At 42.4% G+C, this 23710-nt stretch overlaps 1 protein-coding gene across 7 annotated transcripts in view; it reads left to right on the top strand.

Annotated features, from left to right (window-relative positions):
* PLXDC2 (plexin domain containing 2) overlaps positions 1-23710 on the top strand; it is a 330127-nt gene continuing 306417 nt past the window's right edge. For 3 of the 7 annotated variants that reach the window (XM_039331379.1, XM_039331375.1, XM_039331378.1), the window contains exon 1: positions 4-3781. In XM_039331379.1, coding sequence (XP_039187313.1) covers positions 3670-3781 — 112 coding nt within the window. In that variant the 5' untranslated portion in view covers positions 4-3669. Of the gene's footprint in view, positions 3782-3998; positions 4389-23710 lie in introns of those variants that run through there. The other 4 variants (XM_039331377.1, XM_039331376.1, XM_039331380.1 and 1 more) reach the window with 4 other exon arrangements.

The following is a 23710-nucleotide window of genomic DNA, read 5'->3' as shown; positions in this document are numbered from 1 at the left end:
TGGTAGTGCTGGCCTCTTAAGCGTCTGAAGATTTATTACTTCCAGGAAATACAGATGTGTAACATGGATGTAGACATTTTCTTTAACAATTACTGTAGGGCAGCCTATAGAATCTACAACTTTCCACTTGCAATGCATAACAAATCATCATATGGTTATATATTTCCTGTGGATTCACAAAATTGGCACTTTCCTATTGGTTTTTCATAAGACCCTGAAGACATGGCTCTGTGCTTGAGCCTGGGCTGGGTTGTGGACCAGGGCCCATAGCTTTGTTATGCTGAGTGCTGGACTCTGGTGTTGTAATTATATTTTCTTGCTGCTATTGGCTCTATATTTGTTTATGTCTTTATTATTTTTAATATTGTGAGCTACCAAGAGTTACTTATGTGAACAGACAGTAATATAAGTCAAATAAATGAATAAATGAATAAATGAATAAATAAAATAATTAGCAATTTGCTCCAAAGCCTTGAAAATCTAGATGTTGATCTATAGCAAACTTGCTTCCTTAATAAGATTTTTTACAAGATGCAATGAAAAATATTCTCAATTCTTGGGATGGCAGGATAAAAGGGATGACATTAATGGAAGCATTCCCAAAAGAATTTAGATGTTATATAAATGCAAAAAACCCAACAACCTGATATCCACAAAAAAAACCCCACTAAGGTTCGGTACACAGAAGTATAAAATGATGCTCTTACTTCATTATAGATGATGTACCATATACGGTCACACTTTTCAACAATGGTTAAATCACCTCAAGATTGCTATTAATGCTTCCAACTGAAGACAGAGTTTCCAGCCTTTCCAATTTTGAGGTAGCACTCGTCATTAAAAATGCATGAAAAATGGCAGATCACACAATTATTTTCATACATTTAGTGTATCTTAGTGATCCAAACAATATTTTTTTAAAAAAGCTTCCAACTACACTATCTCATGCAATAGCATACTGTAATTTGTAATTGACCATTATTAATAATGGAATGTATGATTGCCCATTTTTACTAATGAAATGTATGTTTGCTCATTATTAGGAAAGTTTTCCCTCTTTATTTTCAAAATAATTTTTTATGGTGTTACAACATTCTTCCATTTAAGAAACATTTCCCTTTTATAAAAAATAAAGAGTTTAAATTAGCACAATTGAGAATTAAAACAAAATGAATATGTTTATAAGATGTCTACCACTATCATCCATATCAAAATTATTTTGAAAAAAGATGGATGGGTTACAAATGAACAACATGTGGCCATTCAACCCAGAAAAAAAATATGAGTGAATACAATAATCTGTATCTAAAATAACGAGTTTTGCATTAAATACCTGCAAGAGAAAAAGAATCTACTGAAATTATCAGAAGTTATTATGCAGCTTTTTAAAATGCAAAAACAGCATTTAAAAAAAAATCTTTAAATACGACTTTTTACTTGTGAAATATTATATTAAAACACTGGAGACTGAGCTTTGATGCTTAATTTCAAGCCAAGTCTGAGTGGATGTCCATTATTATTTCAAAGAACACTACCGGACCCCAAAACACTTCACAAGTGGATGAAGGATCTCTTCCTCTTTGCTTTTCCTTAATTAAACCCTGTCTTTCGCAGCCAGGGCATCTGAAATAATTTCTTACCAGATGCCTAAATCGGTAATAATCATGAGTCCTACATGTAACGCTCCCACCTTTGAAAGGGGGCGTGCACAGCTAAAGCAACGAGTTTCAGAAACAGACTTTCGTCGGCAGCGTACGCTGTCTGCAACGCTTGAATCCCTGCGCGGGAATACGATTCATTCATTCAGCCATGATTTATTGCCTCCCTTCGTCCTTGCTCCATTCTCCTACTCTATTTTCGGTTCTTAAGCTGTTAAAAGACTGAGAATTCCTCAAGAGGGCCAAGCGGGAGTGACGTTGCTGAGGAAAGAGTCGGCATGAACTGAGCCCGGTTCTGTTTTTTTTCTCATGCTTTAGATGGCGGTGCGACCTAAGAGGCATGACCCACGTTAAGCTAGACTTTTGTCGGAACGGGTTTCCGTGGACGCTGCATTTCCTCTAAATACTTTTATCCTCCTGATTCGGCATAAATTTGCTTTAAGTATGATTTGTTTTTTCGTGCCTTCCATTCTGCGCGCTTTTCAGCCCTGCTGCACGCGGTTCCTTTCTCAGCGCCGGTGGGAAGCTTTTCTCAGCCGCGTGTGTTTGTTTTGGGGAGGCCGAGCGGTACCTAAGGGCGACACCCTCCTTTCCTTGCTCGCCGCGGATTAAAGCACAGCAGGAGCTCCAGCCTCTTTCTCCTTTTGGTAGCGAGAGACTGTGGGAGGGGGAGACGCATTTGATCAATCTCTGCCGCAGGACAAAAGAGAGGGGAGAAAATACCGAAATTTGCACGAAGGCGCTGCTCATCTCCTGGCAAGGAGGAGGAGGAGGAGGAGGAGGTCGTGGCAAGCCCAGAGACTCATCTGCCCCTCCCCCTTCTTTCTTTCTCTCCCTTCTTTCGGGAAAAGCGCCTCGGTTGGGGCAACCGGCTTCCGGCAGAAGGTGGAAGTAGAGGCGGTTGTGGCGGCGGCTGCTTTTATGCTTTGCCCCAAACTAGAGACTTTTCTAAAGTGAGGAAAGCGGGCTGGGTGGTGGGAGTGGGAGGTAAGGCGATCGTGGCAGCTAAACTCTTTCCCCCTCGCGCAGGGTTGCTTCGCCCACTGCCTAGCGAGGCGAGAAGGCATCTCTGGATGGCTCCTTGCAAGTTGCCTCTCTGTGTGTGCGGGTGAAGCGCTTGCCCTCGGTTTTTATCTAGCTGAATCGGGCAGTCGTACAATCCGTCTTCTTCCAGGTCTTGTCGCCGCTGGATTCTACCCATCGCCTTAAAGCCACTGAGGAAGCGGGATTCGCTTTCTTCCGGGAGCTCCTTGGCCATCTACGTCCTCTGGACCAGCCCAACCTCTGGACCAGTCAACGGGAAGAGAACGGGCGCTTGTTTCGTTAGATCTGCCCATTGGAGTTCTCCCCTGGATCGCACCGCAGGAATTCGAGGCTCGAAGAATTTGGAAGCCTCCTCCTGGGTGGATTTGTTTTCTAATACGGCTTCCTTCAAGCCCTCGTTTAAGTTAAGTTACGTTTGACTAAGGCGGAAAAAAAAAACAACCCACCACCACGCGATCTTCTTCAGAGCCTTCCTTCCTTACCGTCGATTTCTGCTCTGGACGAGCATGAAAGGGGGTGGGGGAGCTCGGAGTTAAGCGCCTGCTTGTTGGGTCTTGATTTCTCCCTCCTGGACTCTCCTGAGCGGAGTTTGGCTTCAGCAACCAGGAATCTCGATTTCGGTTTTGCTTGTTGACACCCTCCTACACGCACACATCCACCCCACGCGTATGCAAACACACATTATTCCCCGTTATTGCGCTGCTGGACTAAGCTCATTTTTTGGCTTCACGAGTAGGAAAAGAGTCAGTCGTGGACGAAGGAGACGCAGGCGCTTGCCTCTCTTGCTCCTAGTCTGAATGAAACCGGATCAGCAGAAAAAGTGACTTTACAGTCGGATTTAAAGGAAGTGAAGTGCGGGGAACGAGGTGGAAAGGGGAGGTCGTCTTTTCGCTGTTACCCAACGGGCGCACCCAAGAGACCAAAGAGCGCGCCAGCGGCTGGAAAGGGACAGTTGCCGTGAGTCGCGATGGCGAGGCTTTGGAAAGCGAAGGTAGTGGCTGCTGGAGCGCTTTTACTTTTGCAGTGCTTGGCTGACCGGGTAAAATTCATCGGAGCCATGAAACCGAAGCAGAGTCTCGGTAAGGAAAGAAGCGTACCTGGGAGATGCTGGTGGTGGAGAAGAGCTCTTGAACCCTGAGCAAACGAGAGTGTCTTCTTGTCGAGAGTGAATTTTTCGCTGTTTAAGCTTGCGTTTCTCCACAGTGGAAAATCATTTCTTATCTGAGGGCCTGGGGCTACTAACCAGGTTTGTTTGATGGCCCAGGGTTTCACCTCAAAGCAGAGGTGTTAAAGGGGAAACATTTCTCTCAGCTGGTGGATTTATGTAATATAAGTGAAGTGTTTTGGAGCATGAGCAGACTTCTTTTCTCTTGTTGGGTAACAACAGGAATATTCTGTCAAGTGTGACAATAAGGTTATTAGGATGGGGCTGGGTAGAAAGGATTTTTGAGGCAGAGTTAGGAAGTTTCTGGAATGGCAGAATATTAACAGGCTTCCTTCTGAATCTGGCAGGATATCATAGTGTGTGTGATGGAACCACAGTTGGATTAGGATCCTGGGCATATCCAGGGGACTTTTCTTGTCTTTCAGTTGGATTCCTGTCACACACTCTTCTCTGGATGGTCGAGTTCAAGAACATTAAGGGACAACTCAATGGTGTGGATGTGATCTTACATCCCGAGGAAGGTAATTTTAGATGAGAGGAATTGGATAAGATGATAGCCATGTCTCTGAAGCTAACAACTGTTACTCATTAACAGGATGATGTTATTCTACCTTTGAACAGTGGGAATGTTGGAACAATTTATGCTACTTTTTCTGGGAGAAGGTATTGGCACCTGTTGAATTTTTGTCTGCTTGGAAAGATTTTTAGCATGACTGTTCAACATCATCTTTGTTGGGTGTTTAAAGCAACCTAGAATTGGGAAGATGTTGGTTCAGAGCTACAATTCACAGTGAAACTTTCTGGATGACTAATGGCTAGTGGCTGTTACCCAACTTCACAGGCTAATTATGAGAATAAAACTGGGATGGTTTCTTATGTAAGCTGCCATGTGGTTTATAAGCAAGTGTGGTAAATGAAGCACAATTACAATTTTGGAGAGGGAAATGTTATGTGTTCATGAATCAGTGTGACCACATTTGATTTTAAAATATATTTGTGAAACAAGTTGAATGGACTAACTTTTCCAAGTTTTATTTGCTGAGAACAGCATTGTTTATTGAATGTTCTCTTTATCACCCAGTCATTCAAAGTACAGAGCAGGAATTAGATATCCTGCTTGCAGTAAGAATTTGAAATAACCTTCTCCAAAGGTTATTTGACTGCCAAAGAGCCACAGTCCATCCCACTTAAAGGGTAGGAAAGATAAACACAATTGTTCAACAGCATTTGGATATCATAAAGTTGACTCATTACACTTGCAGGTCACTTTGACTGAAGAGCACCAAGTTGGAGAAGACTGGTTAAAAACAATCAGTTCCCTCCACAGGTATTGAATCACAACCCCCAGAATTCAAAACCAACCTTGCTAATTAGAATCTTAGCAACCAATATGACAGGCAAATGGCATACCACTATTTGCATTCTTAGAACACTCTGGATATTAAATTTCTTGTGATATTCCTTAATCCGGGTTACTATGAGCACACATTAAAAGTGTGAATCTTTACCTTCCCAAGATGAAGAAACACTGTGTTTCAGAGCACCTATTCCTCTTCTATGTGGTCTGCTTTCAGCTCCATATTCTCTCTTTTTTTAAAAAAAACTGCCATTCTGTCGAAGAAGATGAGAAGAGAGTTCATTATCAAACATACAGTCAGAATCTCGTTCTCTGGCTTCCTGTTTTTCTAAGATGCAAACAAGAGTTTTATTGACTGAGGTAAATATGCAGTACAGTGGTGTGGTTTCAGAAAGTTGTACATTCTTTTCAGATAAAGCAATATACTGTTTCCTGCCTTTTCATTTCCTTGATTGGGAGCAGAGGTTTTAAGAAAATGGGAAACAAGAGTTGTAGGAAGATCTGTTGCAAGCTTCATCAAAAAATGTAATCTTTCCCTAGCATTTAACCACACAGCTGGCTGGGTGATAATGCACTCTACAGGAGATTATGCCCTGTGGTCTCACCTTCCTGAGTTACTGTGTAACTCTGCAAAATTTTTCCATATTTATTCAAAAGCAAACTGTACTGAGCACGGCCAGATTTATCCTCTAATAATTGCAGGGGATGGCATTCTTGGTCTATTGCCAACAAAGGTAACCCAAAAACTCAAGGAATGTGACAAACACAGAATTTGTGAATAAAATAATTTTATTTTGGGTTATATTTGTATTGCATGCACACAGAGAGAAAGACCATAAAATTCAAAAACTACTGCAGCTCTCATATACAACCGCCAAATATTGTACATAACATTGGAGAATGGATAAAGAAAACACATTTTTAAAAAACAAATTGACCATAGGAGTGAAGAGGTATATGTGTGGCAAAGTGAGGGGATTGTTAGTCCATGGTGTCTTGATTTTTGGCCCCTTTTATTTGGCTTTAGGAGTTGAGGGGATTTAAGAGGTAACATGGATTCTTTAAAGCCTTGCAGAGAGCATGTATTTTGCTCCATAAACATTTCTGGAAAAATTAGCCTGTTCTTATGAAACAGATTTAAGGGTTGAAATAGATATTCCTGCTTATTCTGAAGCAAAAGGCAGTGATTGGGGATGTTGTAGGCCCACAAAGGTGCAAATGTCATACCTGGAAAGTCTAGTTCAATTCTATTGTGGATTTCCTTGGGAATGTTTTTTTTTTTTTGCTTTTTTTTTTTTTTTTTTTTTTTTTTTGCTTTTTCAGTGACATACGGTTATATTCCTTAGTGTTATGCTATTTGGGTGTCAAATCTATGTCCATTTATTTTATTTTTTTTGTAGAAAGTTATTGGGTTAGTGGAAAAAGAAGGTTGGCAAATGATATATATTGGCCTTCCCCAGCCTTTTCGCTTTCTAGAATGGTTGGACTACAGTAACAAATCATTCTTGGACAACACAGAAAGCAATATTTTGAAAATACTGATGAAATCTATCACACAGGAGAACAAACAGGTGAATATCATCAGACTTCTACACTGTGTGACATTCGTGTATCCATTAATATTGGCAGCTGCTTTCTCAAGTGGATTTCTCTTTAAAGTTGTTACTTTCTGTTCGCTTACCTATATAATTAACAAGGATACCTGAGATGTGCAGGATTTTACTGGGATTTAAACTCTATCTTCTAAATATAGCATCCAGTCATTAATGTGACCATTATAACATGAAATTAAGTGTAGGCATGCATGCCCTTCATTTCACTCATTCACTCCTGGCCCTAAAATAGTATGCTAACACTTCAGAGTGGTTTCAATCATCTATTGTTCAAGAAAAACTAATCACTATGCATGGGGGGGGGGAATCCAATAATTGTCATCCAATCTTAACATGTTTGCATTTTCTGTTATTTGAAATGTGTTTTCAGTCAGATTTTAAAAGAAAAATAATATTCCTTGGCGTTGCTCTCTTTTAGTTACGCTTCAAGCCGTATTTTACTAGTTAGAATTAAGGATAGCTTTGAACATATGATTATAATTGCATTGTTGGAAACGAATGAGAGTTCAGACAAGTCAACACCTGGCTGGTAAATTGCTGGGAAGCTGCTCTGACCTTCCCAAATGAGAAGAAAGCAAAAATATTTCTGATAAATCAGTTAAGTGGAAAGTAGTGCTTTGACTTACAATAGTTCATTTAGTGACTATTTGATGTTACAACAGCACTGAAAAAGCGACTTATGACCATTTTTCTCATTTACAGCTTGTTACAGCTTGCCTATGGTCATGTGATCAACATTCAAACGCTTGGCAACTAATTCATATTTATGATGGTTGCAGTTTCCTGGGGCTATGTGATCATCTTTTGAGACCTTCTAACAAGCAAAGTCAATGGAGAAGCAGATTCACTTAACAACTGTTTTACTAACTTAACAATTGCAGTGATTCACTTAACAGCTGTGGCAAGAAAGGTCATAAAAGGTCATAGGGCAAAACTCACTTAACAGCTGTTTTGCTTAGCAGCAGAAGTTTTGGACTCGTGCTTCTAAGTTGAGGATTACCTATATAATAGTGCAGCAATTAAATAGGTGCCAAAAATACTATAGAATCAACAGTTTTCATGTAATTGTAAGGCAGAAATTAGGAAACATACTTTCATAGAGAGATTCTACAGATATTTCCAATTTTAGTACAGCAGATAAATTGATATATTTTAAATACAGATTTTCTGATTGGTTATGGGTAATTCCCAAGGCAACTATATTCTTTCAGTTCCTTAATTTAGAATATGTAAGTGAAATAACATGAAATTCAATAAATACAAAGCGACTATATATACAATACAATAAATCAGAAGATTGTTTGTGATTTAGGCTCTGAACACAGGCATTGTGATTTATAAACTTTTATGACATGTGAATCAATCCATTGTAATTAAACCATGGCATTTTAACCATTGTTAAAATAATTTTGCTGATAAACTATTGGGTAAACTTTTTGTGTGTGCTCTGATAGAATAACACATCTGGAAGATGAATATTGGAGAAGATTGAATTACAGCATTTAACCTACAAATGAACTATGAAGGTCACCTATTCAATCCATGATTTTGCTGGAATTTGATTGCTTATCTCCTGTACTTATTACCTACATCCATATTTTCCCCAGCACTGGAGATGGAGAATCCACCAATGGGTTTAGACTGTATTCCTGCCCAATCAGATCAAGTCAGCCAAAGTTGCCACACCCGTCCTGGACCATAGAGATCCCAGTCTTGATTTGATCTTGCCCAGGACAGACATCCAGGTTTGGCTCTTAGGCAGGTACAGTCTTCATTGGTGGATTTTCCTTTCCTCAGTAGCTGTGTAGGGTTGTAGTTAGCTAACTTTAATTTTATTCCCATTTGAAATTTGATTGCCCTTACCAAATTTTCCACTCCTTCCCATTAAGGAACTTGGAGTTTGCTCCTAATTTCTTCTAATTGGGGGCTATACACCTAGCTCTTATTAAGGAAGGGGCTCCTTCCTCCCTCTCCCCCACTCATCCAAATTTTCTCTACTCACTGGATTGAAAGGGACTAACGGCAGTTAGCCCCAGCCAGCTGAAGAGATCAGCAAAATTCCATCGGAGCTTGCGGCTGCGGCTCCGGTGGCTGCTTCACGGAGAAGGCTCACAGGCCGAAAATACCTCCCACAGGCACTAGAACACCTTCCTAGCTTGTTCGGAATCCATTGGAGCTCTGCGGGCTGATCCAGGCCAGCCGAGCAAATTTTGGCCTGTTTTTGCATCAGTTTGACGATCGCCCATTTTTTCGATCCGAGAGGGGGTGCGCACGCACGAGAGCAGCGCCAATCAGCTCTATGGCGGCTGTTTGGTAGGACTAATTCGGTCATTTTTTTCTGCCTTGCTTCCACACAAACCATGCTCCCTTTCCAGGATCGATTCTCGGGTTGGCCTTGTCTCTAGGAGTTGGCCTTCACGCATGGCTGCCATTTTGGGACTGCGTGATCTCAGTAGGCCCTCTCAAATTCAAAGTCTAAACAGAAAGGGGATCCTTCCTCCTCTCCACTGACAATTATTTTGGAGCGAGGGCTCTTGCTGTGGGGGTGTTCAAAAAGTTCAGACACGAGCAGAACAGATTCACCATCGATTGGCAGGACGCCATTTTGTAGACGGCCGCCATTTTGTGTACAGGGTCGGCCCATTCGAACTGAGGCCTACTTTCAGGACAAGGGCCTAGAGGCTCCCCTAGAGCACAATCTCTCCTTGTCACCAATCCCACAGGCCTCCAATCCCATTTGTAATCTGATTGGATTATTGGCACATCCAGGTTTCCCTGGGTTCTCCTTTTTCAGGTTCTGGTGTCACCTATTCCCACATTGACAACATTCATACAATTTGGCTTAATCCGGATTCCAGGCACCCCTTGTAGTGTGTCTGTCCTTATCCGTGTAACATCTATACTTGGATTCCAGGCACCCCCAGTAGTGTGCCTGTCCTTATCCACAGTATTTGAGGCCGGATTCCGGACACCCCCTGTAGTGTGTCTGTCCTTATCCATGCAACAGCCATAGTTGGATTCCAGGCGACCCCAGTACGCCTGTCCTTATCCATGCAGAGGCTGTATCTGGGTTCCAGGCGTACCCTATAGTGCGCCTGTCCTTACCCAGCATGTAATACTCTCCATATGCCAGGAGCCCCTTATTGTGTTCCTGAGCTATCGGAGAATGGAGGACCCTACCGTTGCTTCAAAGGGCGCCTTGCCATCCTCATTGGGTCTACTTGGTCTGGAAGGTGTTAATAAGATGGCAGCTAGAACCAAAGTCAGATCCATCATCAAAATTTCCAAAAACACAGACAAACAGGCCAACAGGAGACACCAAGCCTTAGAAAAGGAGATTTCCAAGGCGCAGAAAAGGGCTAGGTTGGAGACATCACAGACCAAAGGGTTGGCCCTTGACTTACCCCTGGGGGCCCCAACCTCCCCTCTGGAGATTTGGTCAATGGAGGAATCCTTACATTCCCCTGCGCAGTGTGGGACTGGCGAGATTCTCCCCATCTCCCAATCCACTACTGCACAGGTTCCCCACAGGATTCCCGAGGCCACATTCACCCCTACTGCAGCAGGACTCCAGCCAACCAAGCCGGTCTCCTTCCCCACGGAGAACCACCTAGCCTTACTTATTGCGCAAGCAGAAGACAGGGCCCTTGATGCCAGGGTGCAAGATTCCAGGCCAGTGACTACCATTCCCTGTCCTAGCCAACAACCGGCGACTGAGGCCTATTACAATCCTTCCTCCCCATCTGGGTCGTCAGTCTCTGAGGGTTCTTATCTCCACCAGCCTGACACTGAGGAGGAGATTCCAATGTCTGAAGAGGAGGAAACTCCTCCAGAGCCTCCTTCATTCAGCGGTCTTTTCAATCCTGCTTTCTTTGTCACCCTGTGCCTTCATCAGCAACGACTCCAGTTCCTCCAGATTCGGAGGCAGACCCGAACTTCATCAAACCGGTGGCAGCTCAACACCGCATCCCTTGCCTTTCTCTGTTTCTGAATGTGATCTGGAAACAGTGGACATCTCCGGCTTCTCTTCCCTGCCCAGGTAGCACTGACAAAAAATTGTACAATGTCGCCAAGGAGATAGAGGAGGCTCTGGAGGTACTGGCCGTGGACGAGCCTTTAGGTCCCCTTGTATTGGCCACTGCCATTTCGGGGGATGTCTCTGAGGCCCTCAAAGTGGAGGATCGCAAGTGCGAATCCACCTACCACAGAACGCACCAAGCGGCTGCTTGGGCGATCAGGGCTGCAACCTCCGCCTCCTTTTTCAATAGGTCTGCCCTCTGCTGGCTCCGGCAACTTCAAGCCCAGATTCCAGCAGAGGATATCCGCACACACCAGGACCTTAGCAAGATGGTGGCAGCCACCGAGTATGCGTCAGACGCAATCCTCCAAGCCGCCAGATTTTCATCTAGAGCTATGGCGTCCAGTATCACTGGTCGCCGTATGCTTTGGTTGAAGCACTGGCAAGCCGACGTTAAGTCCAAGTGGAAGCTGGCGGCTGCTCCATACCAGGGAGATAAATTGTTTGGAGACACCCTGAACCCCTATCTAACAGAAAATAAAGATAAACGCAAGGTCCTGAATCACCTCCTCAAAAAATTGGACAAATGCTCCACTTATTATCCACGAAGACAGTCCTTTCATGCAGGAGCTAGATACAATTACACCCAGCCCTTCCACCCCTTCCCGGCCAGGCAAGATAGGCAGGAGAGACAGTCCGATAGGCAAACTCCCAGACCCAGACAACAATCTCCGGGTAAGCGGCCCTTTCGAGGGAACAGCAGGCCATTCCGCTGCTCCAGGTGACTCTCGATCAGTACCTCCCATAGGGGGCAGACTCTATTTGCCCACCAGTGGGAGGTCACCACCATGGACGTGTGGTTGCTAAACACCATCCATTACAGTCTTTCTCTGGAGTTCATCTCCAACCCCCCAAATCAATTCCTCTCTTGCCCATGTCCCCAGAACCGAACAAAGAAAAGGCTGATGAATGAAGCCGTTCAACATTTACTATACATACGAGCCATAGAACCAGTGCCACTGGGCCAGAGAGATCAGGGATTTTACTCCATCCTCTTCGTTGTTCCCAAGGTGTCAGGGAGATGGAGACCCATTTTAGATCTCAAGGGCTTGAATTTTCATCTTGCATACCACAAATTCAAGATACAAATGCTCCACTCCATCTTGGGAAGCGTAAGAAGGTGGAACCTTCTGACGTCTATCGATCTCACAGAGGCGTACCTTCATATTCCTATCTCTCTGGCTCACCAACGGTTTCTACGGTTCGCTTACAAGGGATGTCACTTTCAGTACAGGGTGCTTCCATTTGGCCCATCATCGGCTCCCAGGGTGTTTACCAAGATCCTGGCAGTTCTGGCAGCTCATTTAAGGATGATACCAGTCAGTCCAATGCTATCTGGACGACATATTAATCCAGTCATCGTCCACCCAGTCCGCCGTGTCGGATCTTGAACTGGTAGTAAAGCTGCTCCAGGACCACAGGTTCTCGGTAAACTTTCCCAAGAACCACTTGGTTCCCACAACAAGGCTGTTACACCTTGGGGCCATCATAGACACAGTGGAGTGCCGGATGTACTTATCCCAAGAATGCCAGGACAGTATAAGGGAGTCAGTCCTCCAAATATGCAGGGGTCAGTCAGTAACATTGGCCAGTCTCTCCCAATTGTTAGGAAAGATGATCTCGACTATAGCAATCGTCCCGTGGTCCAGGCTTCACTCCAGGGAACTACAATGGTTCATGCTCCCTTTCCAGAGGCAGAACCTCAGTGCCTCTCAACAAAGGGTAAGACTCCCACAACAGGTGTTACGCTCTCTCATGTGGTGGCTATTACCAGCCATGCTCAGAGGGTCATGTTTCACTGAGCCGGACCTGGTAGTTCTCACGACTGACACCAGCCTGTTCGGCTGGGGAGCTCATCTTCGGTCACAGTGGGCACAGGGCCATTGATCCAACTCAGACCTCTGGCACAACATAAATTGGCTTGAATTAAGGGCCATCCATCTAGCCCTTCGTCACTTTTACAACCTGGTAGCATGGCGTCACGTACTGGTCCTCATGGACAATGTGGCAGCCAAGGCTCACGTAAATCGCCAACGGGGTACACGCTCTTGGACTCTTTTGACTGAATCTCTCTTACTGGGCTCCTGGGCAGAACACAATCTGGCCTCCATCAAGGCCGATCATATTTCAGGGGAAACGAACACCCAGGCCAACCTTCTGAGCAGGACAATGGTAGATCACTCAGAATGGCGCCTCCATCCGAGGGTCTTCAGAGAAATTTGTCACCACTTCAGCCTCCCACTTGTGGACCTCTTCACGTCCCCGTCCAATGCCCAGCTGACTCATTTCTTTTCTCAGTTCCCGTCTGCAGGGGCGGAACAGACGGATGCTCTTCAGAGCCCATGGCCGCAGGGTCTGCTTTACACTTTCCCCCTCTACCTCTTCTCCCGATGGTCATACACAAGCTTCTTCGGGAGCAAGCGGAGATACTCCTGGTGGCTCCTTATTGGCCAAGGAGGCCTTGGTTTGCCGATCTGATGAGCCTTTCCCTCTCAGACCTCTGGCGGATTCCTCCAGAACGGATCTCTCTCAGTCAAGGAGCTATTCTCCATCCGGACCCCCAATGGCTCCAGTTAGCCGTCTGGCACTTGAGTGCTCAATCTTAACAAGGGAGCTTTGGTCGCCAGGGGTCATCACTGTAATCCAGGCCTCCCGTCGCCCTTCCACAAACCGTATTTACGAGGCCACATGGAAAAACTTCCGATTATGGTGCTCCGAGCAACAGTTGTCGCTCTCGGAACTCACAATTCCACACATCTTGGACTACTTGTTAGATGGTCTGGAGAGAGGCTTGGCTACAAACACATTGTGCAGACAGGTTGCACAGTCCTCTTTCCACAGTCCTCACATGTGACTCATTGGGGGCATTGGGTCATCACCCCTTACTCCGCTCATTCCTTAAAGGGACCGCTAACACCAGACCCCCTACCGTGCACAGGTACCCTTCATGGGAGTTACCACAGGTCCTTCGGGCTCTTACTAAGTCACCTTTTGAGCCCCCAAGGACGTGCGACATTCGCTACCTGTCCCACAAGGTGGCATTCCTGGTGGCAATCATGTCGGCACGACGCATCTCCGAATTGGCAGCGCTCTCGATCCAGGATGACTTGGGTGTTTTCCACCAGGATCGAGTGATCCTTCGACTTGATCCTACCTTCGTCCCAAAAGTCAATTCTCTGTTCCATATATTACAGGAGATAGTGCTGCCAGATTTTTGCCCTAACTCATCGCACGCTCTGGAACGGCAATGGCATAGTTTGGATGTCCGCAGAGCACTTTGGTACTATATTTCACAGACAGCGGAATTCCGCAAATCAGAAGCCCTCTTTATATCTTTCCACTCTGCCTCCAGAGGTCGGAAGGTTTCTTCTTCCACAATTGGCAGGTGGATTAGAGCATGCATTGCCGGGATGTATCAAGCTGAGTCAGTGTCGGTTCCAAGACGGGTAACAGCCCACTCCACAGCCTATGGAGTGGGCTGTACTTCAGTGGCCTGGCCTATACTTCAGTGGCCTGGGCTACCCAGGCATCCATTGAAGAAGTTTGCAGGGCGGCCACATGGGCCTCACTATCTCCTTTCATTCGGCACTACAAGATTGATAGGTTTGCCTCCACGGAGGCTTCCTTCAGTAGGAGGGTTCTTCAACAGGTTATACATCAAAGTGCCACACCAGACCAGTCTGCTTCTCACCCTCAGGGACAGTAGGCTTTGGTATGTCCCATTGGTGGATTCTCCATCTCCAGTGCTGGAGAAGGGGCGTTGTCTTACCTGAACACCCTTTCTCAGCATGGAGATGGAGAATCCACTCCCACCCTTGCAGGTCATCTAGGCCTAGGGTTAGTTTTACTTTGTGAGCCACAACGTCTTGCTGTCAATTAATGGCTACACTCGTGTCAAGACTGGGATCTCTATGGTCCAGGACGGGCGTGGCAATTTTGGCTGACTTGATCTGATTGGGCAGGAATACAGTCTAAACCCATTGGTGGATTCTCCATCTCCGTGCTGAGAAAAGGAGTTCAGGTAAGACAATGCCCCTTTTGTCCCTTATTGGGCTTAGATTTAAAAAAAAAAAAAAGCCAATAGCTTATTTTATGCCCTCCAATGTTGGTAGGTTCCAAAGAATCTAAATATAGCATTTCAATATTGCTTGGTACTAGTAGTTACTGGAAAGTGACAAGTGTGGCAGAAAATTCCTTAGCTTCACCAAGATTATCTTAACCAGCAGGGCTGGTTACTCTGTGGTTACTTGGAGAATCTACTGCCATTCAGAACAAGTTAAAATAATTTTTTAGATTGATTTGGAACATCAATGCCTTGAGACAATGAAATGTACTTTAAAGCATGTACAACCTTTACCAAATAGAATCTTCAAGTTGGATCAATTGGACAAAAACTTGAAACATGAATGAAAAGAAGGTGTGCATATAATTTTAGGATTTGACAGATGATAGATTACTCCAGTAGACTTTGAAAGAGAGATAAAGGAGAAAATTGAGAAATTAGATAATTACTGCAATAATGATTTTGGCTTTATTATTTATTATTTTTGTGATCCCTGGTAATTATTGGCATAGTCTTTCTAACTGAGTGCTTGCCATACTTGTTAGGTTTTCAACACATACCTGCTAGTTGGGAATTTTGGAAGTTGTAATGCAAGATTGTATAAGCACTTGCAGATTATTATTATTAATATTTTGCTATTGAACAGAGATGGAATCATTTGTGTAAACTTCCATCATAGCAGATCAATGATAATATATCAGTTGAGTTAAAAGTGATATAGCTAAATTTCTCCCTCACAATTGTAAATCTAATAAGTTTAATAATACCTACTGCTGCAACAGCATAGGCTGCTGTAATAACATATATTTGTTCATTAAATTCTATTTATTTTTCATTTTGAGGAATTATGAAAAAAAAATCAGTTTTGGAGCAAGGACTTTGTAGGCCACTTGATTGTGTCTTGAGATAGAATCTTGTTCCCACAGAAATCAGTGGCCACTATTCCCTTTTCTTTTACAGGATGGGATGTCTGTTTCCCTCTTTTCTCCCTTTAGGATCATAAATTTTGTGCTGGCACTTCACCACACCAAGATAACACTGCAGTGCAGAGAAAATGATATGGTTTAGAAGAGAGGAGCTCCCTCTTACTGAGGTTTTAGTATGTTATCTTCAGAATAAAGGAAATTAACTTTTAAAAATGCAATTTAAAATATACAGCTTGTATATTTTAATCAAGAATTGTATGATAGCAGAGTGGGATTGAATTCCTACATCAAAATAAACTATAATGTGTCTTGATGGTTTTGGGCTAAATACAGGTTAGAACTGATAGTGATTTATAAATCAAGGTTTATGTCATTGCACAATTCAAGACAATATACATATTTATAAACCAGAAATAAAATAAACCAGACCTTAGTACCATTTGAAGTCTGAACTAAGCCATGACTACTTTTTATCTGCCTGGTCTGTTCTGGGGGGGAAGCATTTATGTGGGGTGGAGTGAAACAGTTTTAGTTGTATTCACCAAAAACAGAATGAGGCTGCTTAACAGGTAGTCCTCAAAGTACAACCATGGAGTCTGATATTTCCATTGTGATAGTCATAAGTTGAGGCACCCATGAGATTGGACCTAATTTCACAACTTTTTTCAGCTGCCATTAAGTGAATCAATGGATTTACTATGGGCATTTTTTACCAGAAACTCCCCAAATGCTGGATATTGGCAAAACATATTGTAAATCGTTTTCACATGACCAGAGAATGCTGCAACCAGCAGCAAAGACCAGCTGCATGCCTAGTGTCTGAAGTGTAATCATGTGACTGCAGGGGTGTGTGCAGCCGTCAGAACACTGAACCAGGTTGTAGATAGCTTTTGGAGTATCCATTGTAACTTCAAATGGTCACTAAGTAATCAATCATAAATTGAGGATTATCTGTAGTTCTTTTAATGCCACATAACAAATCTTATTTGCTAAATTTATGAATGATCTAGAAAGTTATGTACATTGGAATCTGTACTTTTTCAGATTTTTAATACAAGTTTAATAGTTATTTTAAAAGCAGATAAACCAAAAATAATTTGGGGATAAGCACACAGAAACAGCATTATGTCCAAGGAAATTGCTTATAAAATGTGTGCTATGAAAAATATTAATACAGTAAAGAAAAAGAGATATGTTAATGGGTACCTGCTGAAATTATAAATAACTTTATTGACATATACCTTTTTTGAAATTTACTTTTTATTCAGAAAAAGTATCAAGGATTGATAATCCTGAGCTCATTTATTTCCTATTAAAATAAATTTCAGATAGTTGTCTTGAGAAGAAGACTTGAGAGCAAAAGTAGAAAATTTGTAGTCCTAGATTAGAAGATGTTTGATTACATGTTACTGCTTCTCTACCGCTGGTCATTCAGCTGGGGCAGAAGGGAGTTGTAATACAACAACATAGGGCCCCCGGTTGTTTACAGGCAGACCTGCTTTAAAGAAACAGAATAATGGAATGGTGACTATATGATCATATGAGAGCCAGTTTGGTGCAGCGATTAAGGCATCAGGCTAAAGAATAGGATTTCCAGGCTCTCCCTAAGCACAAAGCCAACTGGGTGAACTTGGACCAGTCACTTTCTCACTCAGTTCTAGGAAACAGACCATGGCAACCACTTGTGAAATCTTTTACTACTTGTCCAGGTAGTAATCAGCAGTCAACACAGACTCAGTGATGAAGAGAACTAAGAAGAGAAGAAAAGGGAAGGGAAGGGAGGGAGGGACTTTATCGCTGTTTTTTGTTGTTCAAAATGCTTAAGTCTATTAAAATGAATGAGTTTAAATTTACCCATCTCTGTGCTGGATTTTAAATGATGAAGCTAATCACTCCATCAAAATCCATGCCCAACATCGGATCATTTTCCTGTGCTTGCTTTCATACCTCAAGGCAGAACATATATATGCTTTACATATAGAAGTTCCCAGGCTCAATGCTCCTCTTCTCCATTCTAGGCTCTCAGTCTCTGAAGCTGATGTATCTGACTTCTCTAATAGACTAGAGACATTATGAAAATATGAACCGAGTTTGTCCCAGAGTATGCAGAGCTGTCAAAATATGCAAGAGGAAATCTGAGATATGAAATCTAAATTTTGAATGAAGTAATTAATTTAGGTTTTTTCCCCCTCTGATATTGCAAATCATTTGAATTTCAGGCATGGGTAATATGTCCCTCCAACGGGGCAAAGAAAGAATGTCATGGTGGAAAGTATTCCATGAACAAGTGCTAGGCTTAAGTCTGAAAAAAGTTATTTGGATTCAAATCCAGCCATTGTTGAAGTAAACTCAGTAAATTTAAATTAATTTTTGCAAATGGAAGTTTTACTGATTTTAACGGTTCTACTTTTAGGAATGATTTGCAAATAGCATAGTATATCTGCTGTGTTCCCCCAAAAATAAGACCCGGTCTTTTTTTTTTTTTGCCTCCAAAAGAGGCAGTAGGTCTTATTTGGAAGATGTCTTATTTTTTCCCCAACACCTGCCTCGCCTTGTGGTGGCAGCACCAACAACCCCATCCAATAGGAGCCTGCATGGCCACTGGCCCACTTCTGTGACTGCTCATGGCAGGAGGCCAGGTAGCTGCTGCCATGAGGTAATGCAGGAGGAGGAGGGGGTGGAGCTGCCCAAGCACCCCATAATAGGCATCAAAGAACTTTTTGCCCAGACAGAGAAATGATGGAGATGGAAGCTTTGTCTGCTTGCAAATGGGGCGGTTGAAAATGGAGTGAATCCCTCAGTTTCCAACTGTCCTATTTGCAAACAGACGAAGGTTCCAGACTCTCTGGATGAAAAGTGCACAGCACATCTGGATAGCCTGCCTCCCCCCCCATCTCTGCCTCCACACTGGACTTACCCCCAAGAAGCCGGTGGGCTGTGGCTGCTGCCAGACACTGTGGGCCCCCCGTGTGCTCACCACTGGCAGCTATGTGCACCCACCAGGCTTATTTTTGGGATAGGGTTTATTTTTGGGAAAAACAGTACATTGCCCTTATTATGCTCTAGATTTCTAGTTTGGTCTAGGGATTAAGGCCTGGTGCTAGAAGCCAGGAGATTATGAATTTTAGTCCTTTATTAGGCATGAAAAATCAGTCAAGTGACTTTGGATCAGCCCGTGTCTCCCTCAGCCCAAGGGTTGTTATTGTGGGAAAAACAGGAGGAAGAAGGAGTATGGAGTGTGTTCATTTTCCTGAATTTGTTTTTTTTTTTTTTAGAACAAGTTTTATTGGATTTTTTTGACTCTTACAACAAAGTGCTCGAGACACACCATGGTGCTGGGGGAATCAAACATCCAAGAACAAAACCACATAAAATAACCCAAGTAAATACATTAAATATTCCCTCTCTATTTCCCTCAAACAATATAGCATATTTAAAACAATCCATTTCTACATTAAATTTCTATAAATCCTAATCCTGTTTTTAAACTTCATTAATTTACAATTACCATAATCCACTTAAGCCTTAAATAAACATATTATCACTTCGAGTATCCCTTCCAAATGTATTCTAGTTCTTAATCTCCTAAACTTAATTTTATCACACATCTCTTGTTTCTTCATCCACTACTTAATATTTATCCTAATTAAAATAAAATATAACTCTAACTCTGAATTATTTTTTTAATGATGAGATAAGATAAGGTAAGGTAAGGTAACCTTTATTGTCATTTTTTACTGCGGGCACAATGGCACACATCAAAAATGAAATTTAGTTGCTTGCTCTCAAAGTGAAACATACATGACACACACCTAAAACATAACTATATACAACATATGTATAGACCCACCCCCTACATATACATAACAAATAAATATTAAATACTGTCCATCTTGAATATATAACGGAAGGAAGAGGCCTGAGAGTTCACAAGGTTAATGCTATATGGAATGAAACTATGGCTGAATCTGGATGTTCTGCTGCGGATACTATGAAGCCTCCTCCCAGAAGGTAACAAGGAAAACAGGTCGTGAAGAGGATCCTATGTCCTGGATAGGAGGGAGGGGACTGCCAATGATCTTTTTGGCCATTTTCACCACTCTCTGCACTGCCTTCCTGCCTGAAGCAGTGATGCTTCCAAACCAGACTGTGATGCTGTAATGACAGGATGCTCTCGATTGTCCCCCTATAGAAAATGGTCAGGACATGCAGCGCAGAAAATACAGGCACTACTGTGCCCGCTTTATCAGTTTCTCACTGTTGAGCGACCAAGCCAGCCTACTCGTTAGCTGCACACCCAGGAATTCGATGCTGGTAACATCTCCACAGGTGAATCATTGATGCACAGAGATGTGTGGCTGTGCCTGCCTTTTCTGAAATCGACAATGATCTCTTTGGTTTTTCCGGTATTTCCGGTATAAAGACAGAATACATACATACATACATATTAATAATGTGTAGCCTTCTTGTCCACATCTAATAATTTGATACAGGTATTTTGTTGTTGTTGTAGTTAGATTAAGAGACATAAAGGTTTTTAACAATTATGTGGTAAAGGTATCAGGGTATCTATTAGTAGATTCAGTCCTACTTTTGGCCCATCCTATCTTCAGTCTGTTGAGTATTACTTGAAACTCAAATCTATTGAATTATATTTTGTGATAGCAAAATATCTGAATGGTTTGCTTTGCCAGTATTGCCCACTAGAGCAGGGGTCTCCAACCTATGGGCCACAGCCCAGGACTGAGCCGTAGCCTATTTGCCACCAGGCCGCAGCAATGGCAATATAATTCCTTGCGCTAGTGCCACCATGCGGGTGTTAGTGGTTCCGTTTGTACATGCATAAGAGCGCTAATGCTGCTGCCAGCATCACGTGGGCACTAGTGGCCCATTTGTGAATGCACACAAGCGTTGGCCCCCTCTTTGCACATGTGCATGGGTGCTACTGGCCTGTATATGCATGTGCACTAGGAGCCCATTTGCACATGTGCGCAGGCACTAGCAGCCCATTTGTGCATGTGCATTGGCGCTAGTGGCTCATTTGTGCATGGATGCTAACAGCCCATTTGCGTACATGTGCGGGTACTTGCGGCCTGCTTGTGCAGGTGCGCAGGCACCAACACTGCTGCCAGCACCTCCATGAATGCATGCAGCTTACTTGCACATATGCATGGCTGCTAGCGTCGCCACCATGTACGCATCCATTTGTGCATGGGTGCATGCACACATTTCCTTTCTCCTCCCTTTCCCTTTGAGCTGCCAGCCTGGAAAGATTGGAGAGTTCTGCGCTAGAGGGCAAAACATGTCTAGTAAAGCTCTAGGATTGTTCTGTTATAATAATAGAATAATTATTAATAGAATAATAATAATTATGTCTCTGATCTTAGTGTGATCTTTTCCATCCATGTGAATAATTATCTGGTTTACCAGTTTCATGAATTTTCAGATACTTGGTGGACAAGGTCAAATTGCTCAAGCTGCAGAAACTGAGATGCAGAGAAGCTAATTCAGGTTGTAGGTCCCACTAGAGACATGGGCAGTTTTTCCATTTCCATTTAAACATGACACCAACTAAATTGACTGAATTCATTTTTGTTGGGAAGTCTATCCAAAAGTTATAGTTCTAGTTGTTTTGACTAAGGAAATATTGAAGGGTTCCCAGAATTAAATAAACAAGCCAAATAAAAAATCCATATAAAATGTTTTGTTTTGGTTTTGTAATGTATGCTTTTACTCAGAAAAATATAAGCTAGATAGTTGTTTCCTAATAGAAAAATATTTCTTAGAACTAAACTTGTGCACATAAAATAAGAATTACTTTAAAAAGAGCTATTTCGGCACCAAGTAGAATAATTTTGTGGAGAGATGAATGGATATGGTGAGTTTAATAATCCTCAAAGCTATCCTATGGGAGTTGTAACGTTTGCACAGTCATTTTTGAATAGTAACTTACAAATATTTATGCATTGTATCTGAGTCTTCAATTTCTATGAAGAATTATGCTGTGAAATTTCTCTGCTTCAGATAACTTCAAAATTTAGTTTTCGGTTTACCTATATAGAAACCTGTGCAATGGTGATCCAGTGTGGCTAAGAAGTTGAATTAGAATTAGTGAGACCTTTAGCTAAGAAAGCTGTCTTTTGGATAGTCATGTCTCTCATACCAGTTGATCTGGGGGAATTGTTGTAAAGGGAAAAAAGAAATGTGTGGATTTATAGCACAGTGAGCTCGTGGTGGAATATAAATGTGTGTTACAAACATCTGTATCTCAATGACACAACTCCTTGTATCCATGTATATGTGATTGGGGTAATCTCAAATGGATTATTTCCCTTGCAATGCACTTATTTTTGTATTTAAGACTTTTGACCTCCAGATACTAGAAATGAGTTTTGTTTGTATATTCTGATCTACGAGCTTAACACATATGGATTGTAGCATCATCTTGTCTCTTGATTTTTTGGGGAGGAATTTTTTTGTGAACTGTCATTTTTAAACTTGGAGGGACAAAATCTTTTGAACACTTAAGAAATGATGAGTGAAATTTGCTGGCATTTTTCAGATGACATGGTAGGGCAGGTTAATTGCTCTCTAGGGGAATTAACTCATCCTCTTATGCCAGCAGTGTGTGATTGAGGATAACCTAGTCAGTCATGAAGCAATTTTCTTTTGAATGCTCCAATCTAGTTCAGAGAAGGTTGGAAGTTATCAAAGCTTGGCTTGCTATTGAGGCCAACATTGTGGTCCAGTTAGGTGTGGATTCCTTCTGCATCTTTTCTACTTCTGTATGTGGCCCAGGGAATGAAAATTAAAAAGAACCAGAGACATAGTGCCTAGCCAAGCCCTTAGTTATTGATGCAATGTCTTTCTAGGATGTCATCTTTCTTCAGAAACAGAAAAAATAATAACATGTTTCCTTAGAAGGGATTAGGGAGTTAATCCCTAATCCCAAGATTGATTCAAACTAAAATATAATTCCTTTGGATTACTTTTTAGCATTAATTGATCAGATTATGGCATTCGCACATGTTAATCATCCTACCCTCAACCCAGTTAAGAGTCACGGCTAGTTATCTTATAGGACAGTGATGTCGAACCTTTTAGAGACCGAGTGCCCAAACTGCAACCCAAAACTCACTTATGTATCATCAGGTACCGGGTGGGTGGGCATGGCCCATTGGGAGGGCATGGCTGAGGTGGTAACAGCAGACTGGGTGGGACTAAAAAGTTCAATAAATCAATTCCAGCTTTGCGAGATTTTTTTTTTCCTTGCAAGAAGTTGAAATTGATTGATTGATTGAACCTTTTTTTTTTTTTGCACCCGGCAGCGGAGGCCTAAAGCGAAAAGGTTTTATAAAACCCAGCTGAAGGCCTAGGACTGGGGCGACGGCTCACGTGCCCACAGAGAGGGCTCTGCATGCCACCTGTGGCATGCATGCCATAGGTTCGCCACCACGGTTATAGGATATGAATGCTACGGTTTGGAGGAGAGACTTGTCTTTCAGAAGGTAGGGTTAAAAAAAAGGTAAACAGATTTTGTATAATTTTACCCTAATGTTCTTCCCTTATATTAATTTGTGTATAACACCAGAAATACATACATATTCTTCTATCTTACATTCAGCATGCCAGCTTAGAGCATAAGGAAATAAGATAGTGCCTGCTATAAAACTAAATGTCATATTTTCTGGTTTATATTTGAAATTGTTTATTCATAATTAAACCTAGGTCACCAATTCTTTGCATTTAAACTCCATCTAATCAGACCTGCTTATTTTAAATCTATTACATCTTTCTCCTTTCACT

The sequence above is a fragment of the Crotalus tigris genome, unplaced genomic scaffold (genome assembly GCF_016545835.1).
Source record: "Crotalus tigris isolate CLP2741 ecotype Arizona unplaced genomic scaffold, ASM1654583v1 scf7180000024437.13266115, whole genome shotgun sequence".
Lineage (NCBI taxonomy): Eukaryota > Metazoa > Chordata > Lepidosauria > Squamata > Viperidae > Crotalus > Crotalus tigris.
Note: the sequence above shows the minus strand (reverse complement) of the source record. Positions and strands in the feature narration are given on the sequence as shown.